The sequence below is a fragment of the Opisthorchis viverrini genome (assembly GCF_000715545.1).
Source record: "Opisthorchis viverrini unplaced genomic scaffold opera_v5_210, whole genome shotgun sequence".
Lineage (NCBI taxonomy): Eukaryota > Metazoa > Platyhelminthes > Trematoda > Opisthorchiida > Opisthorchiidae > Opisthorchis > Opisthorchis viverrini.
The window spans coordinates 272,767-290,117 of NW_008751866.1; the positions used below are offsets into that span (position 1 = coordinate 272,767).

Sequence of the window (17,351 nt, forward strand, 5' to 3'; positions counted from 1 at the left end):
CCGGTCCGGCACCAGGTCGAGATCTGATTGGTCGAAAGTCTGGACCCAACAGCCAATCATGATCCAGCATTGGCTGAAGTCCGGTTGCCAGTAGAGAAACCAGAACGCATCAGAATTTCCAGAAAGTTATTGCCACTTTCTCTCTCTCTCTCTCCCTCTCTCTCCCTATATATATATATATATATATCTTGCCCGTGAACGAAAAAGATCGAATATGTACACAGGTGCCCGCCTGAGCCATAAGTTTATGGGACCACCGGAAGGCCGACTGGAGTGATTTCGACCCAACCGACTTAACTTTCTTCCTTCAAAAGCTTGGAAAAATGATACGATCGTCTTACCGAGTACAAAAGTACGTATAAACTTGTGGCAAACTATCATTCAAAAGCGCAACTGAGTGGCGTGAGTCTAAGCACCCTAGAACTCAAGGCATTCGACTGATTCGTTCAGGATTTCGTGCACTGTGGACTGGCTCGACACCGGACCAATTTACTGTCGATTTTAGTCAGTTTGATCGCTGGAGTAACTATAACAAAGGGGCACACCACACAAGACCCCAGCTTGAAGTTAAAAGGTAAGATTCTCGTATCTTTTCGTTTTATTGAAAGTTGACGGTGTGGGACAATATTCACTCGATTAAGTGACCCGTCATCATCATCGTCTCAACTCATCTATCACTGTCGACGCTCGAGCCACCCTCCGGAGCAACCGAACATTATGTCCTCTCAGTGACGTCCCTTGTTGTCTTAGGGTGTGTGTTGGTGATCTAACCTTGATAATAATAGGAAAAAAAACGAGAGCCGCGGATTCACCAACAACTCATCAGTAATAAAAAAATTGTCATGCACATTAGGACGTCCGCGGAACTATCGGTCACAAATCGCTGAAAATGGATTGCGAGATCAGTAACTGGGCCATAGTCCAAGGTCCTGTGTAAACTCCAGGTCACATACGCAGGTAGAAAAGCTTTCATTGACCCAGAATGCACGATTCGTCGTGCGCCAGCTCGCAACTGTTGATTCGATAATCTACGGTGTGACTAGGTTTCATACACCGTCCTTATAGATCACGTTCAGGCAAAAGGACCGTACACGAGAGAGTAGATAAAAATCGATTAAAATGGGTTCGAAAATGCGTCGGTCGCAGTTTCGCCCAAGGTTGGCATGAGCCAATCCTTTGGGTATCTACCGACGATAAGTTAGCATGGGTACTACAGTCTCAAAACCCTTAGTATGCTGCAGACAGGAAAATCCCAACTCGGAACTCTCCATAGTTGGCAGAGCACCCCAAGGACCTTTCTTAAGTCCTATAGACTCATTAACGATATCATCAGAGCACGCAGAAGCTGAGTGTGTCTGACATTTGATAGTGATGGTTCTTTTGACGTAATTAAGTCCATTTCATGTCGTTACCTTTGGGATATTGATTTTCCCGAGATTTTGAAAAGTTCATCATGCTCCATCTGCTTGCAGGAAGAGTTCACCGCAAATACCGTTCATCAGTGAGAGAGAGAGAGAGGAATGAAGATCCCTTCCTCAAATGTAGATCAGCCCCTAACAACCAAGGAATCTAAATCATTCAGTACCGGTTAAAGTTGCGACGTAAACTGTTCTATCTGATTACTGTTCCCACTCCAGTGCCTGGTGCCAGAAAAAGAACTCACCGACAGGGGAACACAACCGCTTTGTTGCGGACAAGCGAGTGAGAGTACGCGATCACCCTACGCTATTTAAAGGGGACTTTCTGACATTGAGCCAGGCTGTCTGATAGGTTCCTCTTAAACGTCGTCTGAACCTCCTATCCATCTGTGTGGGTGAGTAGAGCTAAAGATAATTGTGTAAGAGGGATGCAGTGACCTTTGATCGGGTTGGGATTTCCACCCCCACCCCCCGGTTTTTTCTAATGATCCTACGTGGATTGGTCAGTCAACGACACTCTACTCTATGCTCAACAGGAATTCAATCGGTGAGTTGAAGCTAACTTGAAAGACGGTGGCAAACATGTCTTAGGTGTTTTATTTCTGCAGGTCGATTTGATTTTTGAATGGTATCTGTTCGACCAATTTAACGTGCTCCAGTTAGTGTACACTGTGTGATTTGGCCCCAGTAGGTTGACCTCCTTCGATTGAATTTGATGTCAACTCTTGAGTCCGCATAGGTGAATGTAGTTCTGTCGCAGTACGTGGCTTCCTGACTGCTGCCGCTGAACTTTACCAGATGAATGCCGCTATGCTGTTTTCTATGAAATAGGGCTCTGTGGAGGTCGGCTTCGTAGACACTGTGCCAGACTTGCCGTCTAACTCCTTCGGCATGCTGGATGCACCTTGTGTTCCAATGCCTTCACAACTGGTCCCATTTTGGCAACACAATTTGGTGCTGAAATCCAGAGCGCTGTTTTGGATAACTTTTTCTTTTGCCACGTTCCTTTTTTGAGGTGAAATCGGAGAAGTGCATGTGTTGACCTGACCACCTGTAGAGACTTTGATCGACAGATCCGTCAGCTCCAAGTGTAATCGAGATGCTTACAAATGATAGAAAGTTATTGGTTTCCAGGCGCACAGCAACATCAGTTATCGTGCTTTTGAATCACATGGATCTGTCGGTTTCGGTAGATGCCAGCCATTTCAAACTCGGCATAACATGAGTGCTGGTTGATATTATGAAGATGGCGATGCGGCGTTACCGACTCATTGGACCTCGGTCAATGGACATCCGGTCACTTAAACTGACGAAAACATCAGTTTCGCAATTAACCCCTTCCCACTCCTGCAGAACTCAAAGAACTAGCACTGATATGTGTATCGAATGCGTGACTCATTCTCGGAAGCCCAATTGATTGACGCGCGAAATCACAAGCCAAGAATTATGAGAAGCCTTGAAATATATCGACAAAATGCGGTACTACAAGAACAAAATGTGTATACGAAAGGGACACAAACCTCAGATTGTAGGGGTTTCCGTCTAACCGTTGTGCGAACTGGTGCAAGTCCAAAGAAAGTCCGGCAACTCGATGTGAGTTACCAAGAAACGAGCGCGCACAGCAAGTGGTAACGCAATGGGTCAAAAAGCGCGCGTGAAAATTCATCAGCATTAGTTCGACATGTTAAGGGTCAAAAGTTCATGGGGGGTTGTGGGTGAACATTGAATACATGGGGGTGAAAACAGTGGGTTCAAAAAAGGACGGGGTTTGACCGAAAGAATGGAAATTACAAATAACAAACATGCTGCAAAGTTTTCGCATTGGCGAATCTCACTTTTGGCGTTTATTTATGAGACGAGACAAGCTGGTATTTGAACCTGATCGAAGCGAAATTCGCATTCTTTGCCCTTCTAGATGCGATACATGTGGGAGACCTCCAAGGTCACATGATGCTTCTAAACAGCATAAATGCAGCCTTGTTTATAGCTGACATTCTCACTCACATGGAGTAGTTGCTAACAGGCAATGTATAAGGTAGAACCCATGAGGAACATCAGAAATTTGAGCACGGTGACATTGCGAATTTAGAAGGTAACAGATAACCACGTGTGGAGACCAAGTTCACGTCAATCTTGTTCCAATAGTCCTGCTGCTGAAAACTCTTCGACAGTCCACGACGGGTTTCACCCTCTTTGGGGTTCATCAGGTAAACTCAGTCCCCGAGTATTCGTCCACAATATATTTTACTTGGAACAGAATTGCACGAAATTCGACTCATCTGCATATCAATTTAGTTTACACGAAAGACTCACCTGGAACCCAGCTCAATCTCTTGTTTGTGATATTCTCAGTAGTACGTTAAAGGATATGCATGTATCGCGATATCTCAAATATCGTAGCGACTGAAACATGAGGCGGCCTGGTAAAGCTCATTCAGTTGACTGAAAACATCACAAACGAGACAAACGAGAGCTTCAGCTGGGTTCCAGGTGAGTCTCTCGAAAAACCAAATTATTTTGCAAATGTGTGTATATACGCAAATTTCGTCCAATTTGGTTTCAAGTAGGACATAAGATTGACGGAAACTCGAGGAGTGCGCCTACCCGATGAGCCCCAAAAAGGGCGAAAGCGGTCGTGTGCTGTCGACGGATTTTCAGCGACCTTATGAGTAGTACATTACAAAGACTACTATTCGGTTTCGGCCGGACAGGATGCCTTTTACAAACTTACCCAAATCACTTTTGCTTGCAAACAATTCACTCGTCATTTCGAATCAGTTATCAAAGTAGACGCTCATCCCTCACCCACCCGCCTAATGAAGCACTGTACATTACTCGTTTAATGAGAACGCGTGATCACATTTGACGCTAAACTCATTAAGTGCTGTTCAACGAAACAGGTCATCTGTAATTGGGCGCAAAAGCAACAAATTTCGACAGGTAAAAAATATTTCCCCCTGGTAATAACGGCTGTTTCATAGAAACTAATTAGTTGAACGAACACAGGTGGTAATTACTACTTAGTTAGTTATGCGCGTGAAATTACTCAATCAAACCCATTACTAGAAGCCATGGGTGTGTGGTTACCAGTTTATTAGAAGTACAAAGGCAGTACAGGCCAGTAATGGTGAGGAAGATAAAAACCGAATATGTAAATCGTTGTCACATAGCTGAGTAAAAAGATCTCATTAGTTCAGTTTTTTCGGAGAAGAAAAGTTCGATTGTGGTATTTTGTAACGATACGACGGGTAAACAGTTGACAACGAAGTGCCGAGCCTGGCTAAGACTGACGGAAACAAGCGCGGTGAACTCTTGGACGGATTTGAAGTCACGTGAGCAGTGCTGCCATTCAGGAACGGGTCGTCTGCACGATCGTTAAAGGCAGTTGGTTCCTCATGGATACAGAGCCTTCCGGTTGTAATTCGTCCCCCTCGACAACGACTGCGTTTCCCGCTTCAAAATTCACCTACTTTCCCTGTAAGACAAAGTTTGGTGCAGCGTAACGTCTCCAAATGTTTCGCCTTAAAAATGGGTACTCTTCAACATTCACCGCTTCCAGCAATCGTGGTGTCTAGTAAGCTGTCAACATTCTGTTAGCAACAGTCGGCGTTGACATCACCGTTTTCTTGAGTAACCTAGGTTGGTTTGTCCAAAAAAGGCAAAACAGTGATCAATTGTCACCTTTACCAAAAAAAATACTTTGGGTTCATAGCCTTGGTAAATGTTCCTCCTTCGAAACAGTCAAGCAAACAAACATCACCATTGTGCACGAACTATTCCGGTTCATCTCACGTGACTTCACGCGCAAACAGCAGGTTGCAACCCAATGTCAGGTCTCGCTGTCCTTGGTCCCCACGAAACTTGTGCAAATAGTACGAGAGGCACACAATTTGAAACTGAGTTTCGGTCTCCCAGTTGGGAATACTGTTTGTGGTGGTGATTCGGGAAATGAACCAACCTGACGATTCCATCGGTATCATCATCATCATCATCATCATCATTATCATCATCATCATCATCATCATCATCATCATCATCATCATCATCATCATCATTATCGTCACCACCAGACCAGAGGCAGCAACTTCAGTGTTGACACATATGCTTCAATGCATACAACCAAAAGTTTAGTTAAATGTGGTCGGTGGTCGCCGGATTTGTAGAATACATACTCACGTGACTCTCGTCCAAACAATCGCCCTCCTGTCCTGGCACAATCTTTCTGGTGAGTTTACATAAAAGGGGGGAAAGCACTGAACTCGAGCGCCACCATTATTAGAGCACAAGAATGACGAAACCGAGCTTGGGTTGTCAAAGAGTTTTCATCAATCTTGTAAGTAGTTTCGTTTGTGAAAATATACTACGGCAACTGAAATATCGTACCAACTGAAACAGGAGAGGGCCTGTGTTCAGTAAATTCAATTGAACAAAATCAACACAGACGCGAGTTTCGGCTGGGTTCCAGGTGGGTCCCCCGCAAGAAATAAATTGGTGTGCGAATATGTGTATTTCGAGAAGACTGCAAGTTCACCCCCAGAACACCGCTCGTAGATGGGGAAAGCCCTTCACCGCTGAGTCGTCTATTAGTACACACCAACTAAAAAGTTACAAACTATTGGACAGGAAAGTAAGACTCTCATATGCACCTTATTTAAAAAAAAACTGAACATCCTCACGCGTCTTCTTCAACTTTAGTGAATATTCATTTTCTCTAGCACAACTGTACACAAACGCCGCGCGCAACTCAATTCCACCAGTTCCGTAATAAACTCCATCTTCTCTTAAACGCGAGGTGGATTTGCGAGAAAAACATACTACTCACATGCTCGATCAGTAGTATCCGCCGTTACGCTCGTATCCGCCTATGCATTCTAAATTTCGAATGACTGGCCCCTAGGAAACAAGCCGCCAACGCCTTCAGCTTTCCACCTTGTATTACTAGGCTCTTTTTGCCAACGGCGGGTTCACCATCAACACTGGTGATTATCAACTTGTCGTTATACTCCGCACAGAAATCCGGACACCAAGGTAAGCAAGGAAGCTTTCATTTTACATGATATCAGTGATTGAAATGACTAACCGTTGCAACAGGCTGAGTGTTCACAGTGGGCACACTTACATACCTCCCATCTGTTTTCACGGTAACCACGCACCCCTTAAAGTTTGGGCTCCAGGAATCCTCCCCTAAGGATAGATCCCTCCTAACATGGATACCATGTTTTCTATCAACGAGCGGACTCACTCAAATCCCTCCGATTGATCAGGCATCAAAACAAAATTTTCTGGTGATTATTCTCGCAGACTAGCGTACAGTGAGCTTCGTGTTAGTGAATCTGGCAGCGCTGATTGACTGTGAGTCATTTTGGAATAGCTTCTTTGATGAATGCACCCATTTGCGAATCAGTTTTGTTTTGACGGGAGACTCACTTGGAACCCAGGTGAATCTCTTGTTTGTGATGTTTTCAAGCAGTTGAATGTGCTTCAGCAGGGCACCTCATGCTTCAGTTGGCACGACATTCGAGATGTCGCGATAGATTGTATAGACATACTACACTACTGATATCTACTTTTCTTAAATATCCCCATGATTTGAAAAAGAACACAGTGACGAAGATTCATGTTTTCGGGATCTCGTCATCGGGTCAGTACATATCTAATGGTCAAAATAGGAGCGAAAAATGAAATACGCAGCGAAGATTGGTTAGTGAAGTGCAAAACATGGAGACACGAACGAGTGTTTGTCTGTGCCCCCCATGTCGCATCTACTTGGGTGCTCCGAGACAGTCAGGACGCTGTTGAGTAACTTGGCCAGTTGATTCGTGTCACATGATCAAGACAGACCCAGCGTTCATATCTGATGCGCCTCAAGAGGAGCGAAACCGAGCGTAGGCTGCCGAACAGTTTCCAGTAACTTTATGAGTAGTGTGTTACGTTTCTCTCCTTTGATATTTACCTTCGACTTTTTGGCTCTTCAGAGGGGCCATCAGATCAGATTGGCTCTTTCTGTATGGACAGTGCGATTCCATCCTCATCCTTCAGAGAGTTACTTTGGTCCGTGTCAAATCTTCAGGATGTTTGGGAATTTTATCTTCCTGGATGGCAAGAAAGAGCGTACAGCTTGACAGAAGGAATTGGATGAATTGAGTGGCGAGACGCGACGTAGATATGCTAATTCAAACTGAAGTGCCTACGACCCTCAGAGATGTCCTCGAATCGTAATGCATGTGATCGCCTCAGTTCAATCAACCTTTCCTGTTTGTTTACACAAACAGGAAAGGTCTAAGCCCGTTTCTTTACTAAGAACGTGAAAATTTACCATTTATATGTGTCTCGAAACCACTGATGAAAGGAAGGAGGCCTTTGCTGAGGAGTTATTTGTTAGAAAATGCCAACTGAAAAGTTACAGACCATTGGATAGGGAAGCAAAACTCTCATTTGCATCTTATTTACAAAAACTGGACATCCATCTTCTTCTGAACGCGTCTTCTTGAACTTTCCTGGATACTCGTTGAGTCCAATCATTCATTGCTCAACTCCGAGCAAGGGCTACAAAGTGACTCCACAAAGTCCGCAACAGATGTCCCTTTTAAGAGAGGCGAATTTACAAGAACAAAACATACTACTCCCCATCAGTAGTGTCAACGTTACACTGATAGTTCTCTGGAAAAAATTGGCTGGCAACTTTATTTGTTCCAAGTAGAATTTGACAAAAATTTTAGAATTAGGTACTGCAGAGTCCGAACGAAAGCTAGTCAATGGCAGGTAACCGTTAAAATCACTTGATCGCATTTTGTGTCCAAAGGGACTTATTGAGAGTCATGACGCCACAGATGAATAGTTGAACGCTACACTGACTTACCAATTGAAATGCGCTCACATGTGTTGCGTTTCCGAAAACGCAGACTGCAATTGAACTTTCCAACATATTTTTTATGTTTCCTTTCTGATGTTCGAAAAATAACTATACCTTTTTATTTTGGAAAGGTAATCTACTTGTGAGTGACTGCAATACACAGTTAAATATATTATTTGTTCACAACACAACGCGAGTCGCCACTGATCAGTTTTGCATAAGGCACCGGTTTCATCCTTCTTGGGGTTCATCAGTTAGCCACAGCCCCGGATTTTCCGTCAATTTTATGTTCTACCCGAACCCGAATTGGACTGACTTCGACAAATGCACTCATTTGCAAACAAATTTGGTTTCATCAGAGACTCACCTGGAACCCACCTGAATCTCTCGTTTAGGATGTTTCTAAGCGATTGAACTAGAGACAGCATAAACGAGAGATTCAGCTGGGTTGCAGGTGAGTCCCTCACAAAACCGAGTTGGTTTGCAAATGAGTGATGATCTCTCTCGGGAAGGATCCGTATTGAGAGGTAAGGCTCTGACTGGATCAGTATTTTGAAAAGCTCGAGAATGACTGGTAAACACGATTCAGACGGTTCGGCATTTCCTGAAACGTGCAGTTAAACTCGGACTTTCTCCGTTCAGATCAGTGCACATCGAACGAACAGGTGGTAAGAGGGAGCGTGGAAATCAGAGATAAGAAGAGATATGCTATCACATGCTGGGTGGTGGGAAGGACTGACTGTACTTTAAGATGCTCGACTCCTCTCAAGGTCTCATTATCATGGACAGTTTGACATCAGTGCTCAGCACCGATGCTTCACTCTCAAAGCGTACTGTTTCCCAAATACTCTACCACGGTAGATTCGCATCAGTGGCAGTCCATACTTAGCCAGCGGAGGGAGAAAGCAGGAATCGCGAAACATTTCAATCAACAGCTAGACCCTCCTTGTCAAAAATGAGACCATGGGAACAAGAGCATGCTAAAAAATTATTAGAGTTATGGAAAGTAATAATTCGTGCAGAGACATGTTGGCATACTGCAAAGATTTTTCATCCAGAACTTACTGGGTTCTCTTAGTGTGACTTTTCCAATGACATTACAAAACGAAAAATAGGAAGCTTCAGTGAACTCGTTCATAGTGACATCTGAAGAAGGGAACACATCGTACGTACTCACGAACTGACACAGTTCCACTACCCGATTTCGGGATGTCCCACTGTTGTCGTAAACTGGTGAGGCACTTTGTAGCGGTCAGGTAGAAATTTGTGAAAAATACTTAGTTGCAAACGAACCTCTCGTTTATAATTTGCTTTTTTTATAATCGTGGGCTGTCGAAGAGTTTTCAGCAACCACATGAGTAGTGCATTACGACTATGCAGGTGGAAGTATGTTCAGGTGATGCATTGTGTTGCTGAGACAGTCACATAAGAGATCAAACACAAAATAGGCATTTACTGGCGATAATTTAGTAAATGAAGCCAAGTTATGGCAGACATCGATTTATTCGTAGTGCGCAAATTCTCGGTATTGTGAAATTCATCATCCTTCCTTACGAATATTAGACCGAGGATGGCAACCCATCGATTTCCAATGGATAGCGTTAAAAAGACACGGAATTCCAGCTTGATTTAACATGGTTATAGAGAGGTAGTGCTGGACTAATTGTGGCTTACTCTGCACTAATTCGGAAGATTGGAAACCGCGTTAATTATTTGTTCAATAGTCTCGGTTTCAAATTAATTTGGTCTTAATGAGGGAGTTCCAGCCGAAATTCAGGTACAGTCTCTTCGATAAAACCAAATCAGATTTGCAAATGAGCGTAATTTATGGATTACATCCTGTCTGGGTCCAATTAGAATATAAGTTTGACGGAAACTCGGGGCCTGTGCGTACCCAAAAGGCCCAAAGATGGGCGAAACCTGTCGTGGGCTGCCGAACCGTCTTGAGTAAAATTATGAGTAGTGTTCCTCAGTTTCTTTACGTTTTTTGCTGTTTATGTTACAGCTAAAAGGAAGAAGGCCTTCGCTACGTAGTTATTAATTAGAAAACGCCATCTGAACAGTTACAGACTGTTGGATAGGGAAGCAAAACTCTCATGTGCATCTTGTTTACAAAAACTGAATATCCCTCTTCTCTTTCAACGTGTCTTTCTGAACGTTCCTGGATATTCATTGACTGTTGCTCCAATCCAAGCAAATGCTACAAAGCGACTCCACAAATTCCGCAATAACTCTCGCTTTTCAAGAGACGCAAAGCGGATTTACGAGAAAACATACTACTCGCATGCCTCTCCCATCAGTAGTATCACCGTTACACAGGTAGGCACATCGTCCTGTGAACAGCGTGCATGATTTCTCCTGTGTGCTGGCCGCACTGCCTATGCAGATACCAACTTCTCAGACAAGTGAAAGTCTGTTGCCCTCAGTGATCTCAGTCAGTCCACATTTTCCCTGAAGCATATAGACCAAGGTGAGTACCCCTTCCACTTACCCAAATTCTCATTACAGGACAAAATTGAAGTTCAAATGAATTTGTGCTTCTTTATTTCCGGAAAACCATGTTTACGGGTTATCAGGACGGGGACTGTCGGCCACGGTTCAATTCCAGACTCAAAACCAGGCCTCACTACGTAGCTTTGTGCCTGCAGTTTTCAAAACGTCTACTAACAATGAACTAACCAACCCAGTATTACAATTCTGTCCATCCATATCACTCCAGTTCGAACAGTCATTGTGTTCTTTCTCTCACTGTGGTCCAAGTATTACGACTGGTCCACACCCAAAACGCAAGCACCGGACTCTCAACATCTCCATCTCTGAGTTTCATCCATTCCGCTACGCCGGTGTGGCGTTTTTGTACCTTTATTTTGCTTCCATTATAACACTACGTATTTCATCAACTACATAATCGTTTTTTGTTTGAATACAAGAAACTACAAAAACGCGCCCCTGTACAATTTCACATAATACAAGCGTGGTCACGTGCTTCGGCTCTCTCTTCTGATTTTGCTCGCGCTTGCAGCGGTCATTCACGAGTCTCATGTACTAACTCTGGTACCAAAACATTTCAGACATCTTCGGAATCTATTATATGTGGGAACTGTTCAGAAGAAGACCTCTGGACCAACATAATTGGATTATTTTTTATTCGCTGACCTGGGCCAACGGCGAACTAGTTTAAGGAGAGCACTCGTTAGTGAGTCTGTTCCATCTGACCTGTTTATTATTGTATACTCAACATAGCGTTATTATTTTTGTTTCTTTGCCACACACTCCTGGCAAACTAACTTAATGGGTAGCCAGGCCACTACACCGGCTAATTTAGAATTTAGCGACGCTTCCCAGGAACGATGAGTACACATATTCTGGAATGCACTTTACTTTTCCTTTGTTCAAACGCTTCTAGACGGATAAAAAGTTTCACTGTCTTGAATGAATGCGTAATACTTGAACTGATGGATAGTTTTTGTGTGCCACGTCGGTATAATATTGAATTGAGGGTGCGGTTCACTAGACCATTTCCTTCATTTATTCGTCAACCTTTGTTTTTTTAACCTACTGAAAAGCTGTCATCATCTGAGAAGTCGATTATTTCATACTGAATGAATCTGAGTGAACCGTTGGCCGACTGATCGATTCGGAACGATGCTAAAGGTTGTCGGTTCGAGTCCGGCTTATTAGATACGCATTGCAGAGGATGGTCCGACAAGGACCGAACAGTTTTACAGCAATTCTATTGCATGCATCATTCAAGCGTCTGTGGCGCTACCTGACAAGCGGGCCAATCGATCGTCACAAACAGGACAGTTACTGTGTCGTATCGGTGATGTGTCGGGCATACAAATCACATCGCTCAAGTGCGAACACGTTCACCCAATCAGACGTGAGAATTCAAATGCGTCCAACGTGCGCTGGTGGAATAGTGGTAACACGTTCGGCTCGCATGTCAGGTGTCCGGAGTTCAAACTCCGGCACGGTCATTGGATATGCACTGCTGATGAGCTCTAATAAGAGCGAAACTCGAGTCCATTGCTTCCCCCCGTTGGTGTGGATTCACATGAATAATTGCGCCAGGACAGGAGGACGACTGTTCAAAACGAGAGTGATGTGAAACTGAGCAATTCTATTGCTTTCTTATGAATATAAGCCCAGCTCAGGTGGGAAAAAGATCCGAACCCATTTGTTCACGTTACCTGGCAGCATGCTCACGAATAGAGATTTTCTTGTTTGTTATTTTTCTTTGATAAAACCAGACACTGTCATGTATACACAAAATACTGGTCACAACATGTCAATTTCAATCCAACCTTAATCATGAGGGCAGGTGCAGATTGGCCTTCCGTTTTCCCACCGGCTACAAACCTCCTTGTCTGAACCAGCATGGATGTCCAGATTAGTGTCGTATAAACAACGACACTGAGCTAAGAATGCAAACACCCAATTCGAGTGTGCGCGCGCCCACACACACAGACAATGATTTGTTTAAATAACAGTTAGTCAGTCAATTGACGCTCAAACTCTTGATTGTGTTGTTTGTTTGTTTGTTTGTTTAAACTCCCTGTGCGGTCTCGCCCCGTGTTTGAATTATCATCGTCTTCACCAGACGCGCGGAATGCCGGCGGGTGGGTGAAAGCGCCCTAGTTTACACGCCGTGCCTGTGTGTACACACACGAAGCACTGTACAAACAAAGCCGACGAGCGCGCGCGCGATATCAGTTTTCATGTGGGCTTGCCTGAGTAGCATTCACTGTGGTGTGTGTGTGTGTGTCTGAGCCCTCCATTGATTGCCATCGATAAACAAACACTCATCACCCTCAGCCCGACCTCCCACCCACCACCCAAATCCTGTGCTCGTCATCACATGTGCAAACAATATTCTGTTGCCTAAACTAATTCAAACACCTGAGAGTGAGAGAAGAGGTTGAGAAGCACGGGAGATGTTAGACGGGGGGAGAGTTGTGTCTTGGCACAAACGAGAGAGGCACGAATCCGATTGAGTTCTGAACACCAGTTTGCTGGTGGGTGACTATGGGCAGATGCTCGTCCTGTATTATCGTCGCTGTCGTGATTTGTTTGATCAGAAGCGTCTGAGGCAGTGCTCCGAATGACCTACAGTAGACATCATTTGCGAAAACTGACGACTAGTGTTTTGAAGTAAAGTCAGGTGAACATGTCAGAAATGGAAACTAAATTCAAAATCAGATGATTTATGCACACAGCAATCAGTCTTTTCGTTCATATATACCTCTCAGCTGCTTCTAATTATGGAAACTTTCGAAGCAATACTCAGTGACCGGTTACTTGTATGATTCGTTTTCCTGGATCATTTGGTCGAATCAAGTTTGAGCCAGAGTTAAGTCGGAGATTATGCTCAGTGTCTCGGGGCATACGTAAATGAACCTGAGACAGCACGCCTGATCGAACCTCGTTGATACAGGCGATCGAGCCATGTTACGCGAACAACTAAATCTGAGTTGCAGTTCTGGGGTCTTGCGGGACAGGTATTTTATTCATAGTCACACCACTACCGTTTGAACGGTCGTCTTCCTGTTCTGAGTAATTAGTCCCGGTGAGTCCACACCAAAGGGAAGCACTGGACTCGAGTTTCGCTCTTATTAGAGCTCATCAGCAGTGCATATCCAACAACCGTGCCGGGATTCGAACCCCGGATATCTGACATACGAGCGTGCAACCACTACTCCATCAACGCACGTTGGACGCATTTGAATTTTTACGTCTGAACAAGCGAACGTGTTCACATTTGGGCCATGTGATTGATCGAACGACGTTCTCATCATCGTCCACCAAAATGAACGAGTGGGAAATAAAACAGGCATTTCTTTCAGCGTTGTAGCAACACGAGGATCAAAAGACAGGTTGTACGGAAGATGAAGGTAAAGGATTCCCACATGGTCCATTAAACGCAGACCCTTTTCATCCGGAGTTTTTGAAAACTCAGCTCATCCAGACTGGCACTAGAACACCATTAAGAAACTCTTGGGGTAGCGAGCTCTCTTCCATTTCGTCAACTTATTTGTCTCCCGGAATTATCGGGCCGAATTTTTTTGAAGTAATGGGGAAACTGTCGTTGCTGTTATTATGCCGCTGGACTGCCGCCTAATATGGAGGTCGGGAGGCCACGAACTAAGAGCTGTGTGCTGGAAGCTGGTGAAATTAATTCTGTCACAAACTTTAACGAGTTGAGCTGCGTATCTGTTAAGTGACCCAGCGGGGAAAGTCCCGGTATGGGACCAACTGTGCCCATATACGTGACCATATTTCCTGTTGACAACCTCAAATCATGACGAAAACCAGTGACAGTTTCAGTCTAGACTCAGAACCTCGCTCACATCATGTGCGAACAGCTTTCAGTTGGTCTGTGAGTGCTGCCATGAGTACAGTCTCGGCATCTTTGTTGTCCTGGATTAAGGCGTCCTATGGCTGGAGTCGATATTGTTGACGCTGTATTAGTCCCGAGATTACTAGTCCACGATCGTCGTTGTTGAACCGTGTAAACAGCTGGTGCAGGGAGAAAGGCAGTTGACACGACGCATCAAGCTAAGTCAGCGCCACACAATGGAAGGGGTCAAATGGTGACCTGAACAGCGTGGGTCGAATCGTATGTAACACAACTATGATACGGAAACTCACAAAGAAGGACGCACTAGTTCAGCTCAATTTTAAAATCAGAACTCATCAGCAGGATGCGGACGTGGAACAAAACGAGAAAAACCGTGCGGCATAGTGGGGATGTGAGTGGGGAAGTGCATAGTGGAACTACGGACATAGCCCACCGGAAAAACTTCAGTCCAAAACACTTAATAGTGTGTCGTAACTAATAAGATAATCAGAATAGATTTTCATTCGCAACACTTTTGGATTACAACAATCGCTTGCTCTTCAAATTTATTTTTGAATTAATCATATCAGCGAAACAAACAATATGCTCGATGAAGGGTTTTTTATTCATAGCTACTGTAGGTTTGTAAGTAGTGAGAAGACATTGTCAAAGGCGGCCCTTTCGGAAGCTGGCTGATTTTGCAACCCGTAGTGTGAAGAAAAAGGGAAGAATTAATTGACTGAAATATTGTAAGATTTTATTTATAACGTAACCCAGTAGATAGGTGACCCTCTTCTCCCTGGGTTTGTCTGTGAAACTGAACAAGACTCAAGATTCGCATTCTCACCTGAGTAACAACCATTTGAAAAACCCATACCGATTAGCAAAAGAACGATGGAAGATGGGATTACAACGAGGAATCAGGGCTTATAGCGGACGGAGTGTAGTCGCGGGTTGATACTCACATAGTCAATTGTTGTGTGCAGTCAGGCAGTTCTTCTGGATGCATCAACTGGAAAACGAGTTTTAAAAACTCCTGCATCCAGCAGCCACGATATATATGTGCTTAAAAATCAGGGTACACGTGATAGCAACAGTTTCCCCAGGCTTTCAATGAACGGGAAAACTTGCGGTTCCCTTCCGTATGGATGATTTTCTTCCCCGGCAAGTTAGGAATCAGAATGGTTGAGGAACAGTGGAAGTGACAGTCATTCTCTAACGGGTAAACTGGTTGATTCAACTACCCTTCGAGCAGATGCTCACTGTGCCATCTCAATTTAGCAAGTAGGTTGTGGAACTGGCAACCGATCAAAGGGCAGAGGTGGCCAATCACTTCAGTTGTTTCCCTTTTTAAATCGCGTTACTACCAACAGAGAGAACAGTTTGTATTTATTAAGAATATTTGATCCTCCCCAATTTAAATTCTAAAATAAATGTCTGAAGTGTTTCCAATAGTCACTGATTATAGAAAAGAATGCTCCCACATGATCGATACCAACACTACGGAAAACATTCTCTCAGGGGCCTAAAACCCGGGAATCGCAGTACTTCTTGGAGACAGACTGGTGGCTCCCATGTTAACTTAAATCCGAGTGGTATTTGTGGATTTAGTTTGGTGAAGTGCGGTTTCACTTGGCATTCTCGACTGCCTCTGGTTTATTCATCGAGTGTCTACTATAAATAGTTTCAGTAAGTTAGAATTCTAAACGGAAAAAATAGGGTGGTCGCAGCCAACACTATTGTCAGCCATGGGTCTAACTGAATTTGGCTCACACACGATAAGTTAGTTTTGCAAAATTAATCACACGTATTGTCATCGAACAAGCGAAATCTGGACACATTTTACAAAACTGCAGAAGTATATACTGCTAACTGTTCGCGCTTTGGAATGTGAATGGGAAAAATCGACTGACAAGATTTCGAGTCCTATTCATTAGACTCGCCTGGCAGAAGTCACGTGCTTCTCGATCGATTTTTATTTGGCCTGTATAACCTTCGGTAGACTTTCGTTCAAAAAAGGCTTGCAATGAGCGGCTGTCTGGAGACTGAACGAATATGCGGAAATTACACTGATATCCCACCTGGATGGGGAGAGGAAAAGATGTCGGCAAACGAAATCGCGCTGCTTGTTGTCGGAATTCTTGTGGATATTTTGATAATAATAATCCTATTTCTTATTTCGGTGTGTAAATTTAATGACGAAATTCGATTCTGGTATGATAGCAAAATGAGAGAAACCATGCCACCGTACAAGAAAGTAGCCGACTACTTGCGGGGAAGTAAGTGACCTTTGTACTTCTTACACGACTGTTTTTGTATGGGACTGAAATCAGACATGTTTTCAGCAGCTGAGTTGATTTGTGAGAACGCTTACATAGATAATTACAGGCTGATTAAGCGTAAACCTCCACGAGTTTATCAACTCCTTTAAACCCGTTCGACAAGTGACATATCAGAAGCTTATTAGGAAAAGGTTCAACAATACAAGTGGAAAGAAAACGTCTAAGTTCATACAAAGGCGTGTTAGTGACGAGGTGGTTAGAAAACGGGTATTTGGTTGTGCTGCAGTCACCTCAATCCGAGAAAACATCCAGCATCATCGACTACGATGGTTCGGTCATGTGCTACGCATGCCAAAACACCGTCTACCGAGACGAGTGTTGTTCTCCGTGCCTCCTTCAGGATGGCGAAAACCGCGAGGTGAACAGCACATGACTTGGCAGAAGGGTGTGAAAGAGAT

The 17,351-nt window shown here is 44.0% G+C and overlaps 1 protein-coding gene across 1 annotated transcript in view; it reads left to right on the forward strand.

The window, feature by feature from the left end:
• Nucleotides 1-16,661: 16,661 nt before the first annotated feature.
• T265_08260 (hypothetical protein) overlaps nt 16,662-17,351 on the forward strand; it is a gene marked incomplete at both ends in the record, with an annotated part of 10,929 nt that continues 10,239 nt past the window's right edge. Inside the window, one exon of the mRNA XM_009174008.1 lies at nt 16,662-16,890. Coding sequence (XP_009172272.1) covers nt 16,713-16,890 — 178 coding nt within the window. The remainder of the gene's footprint in view (nt 16,891-17,351) is intronic.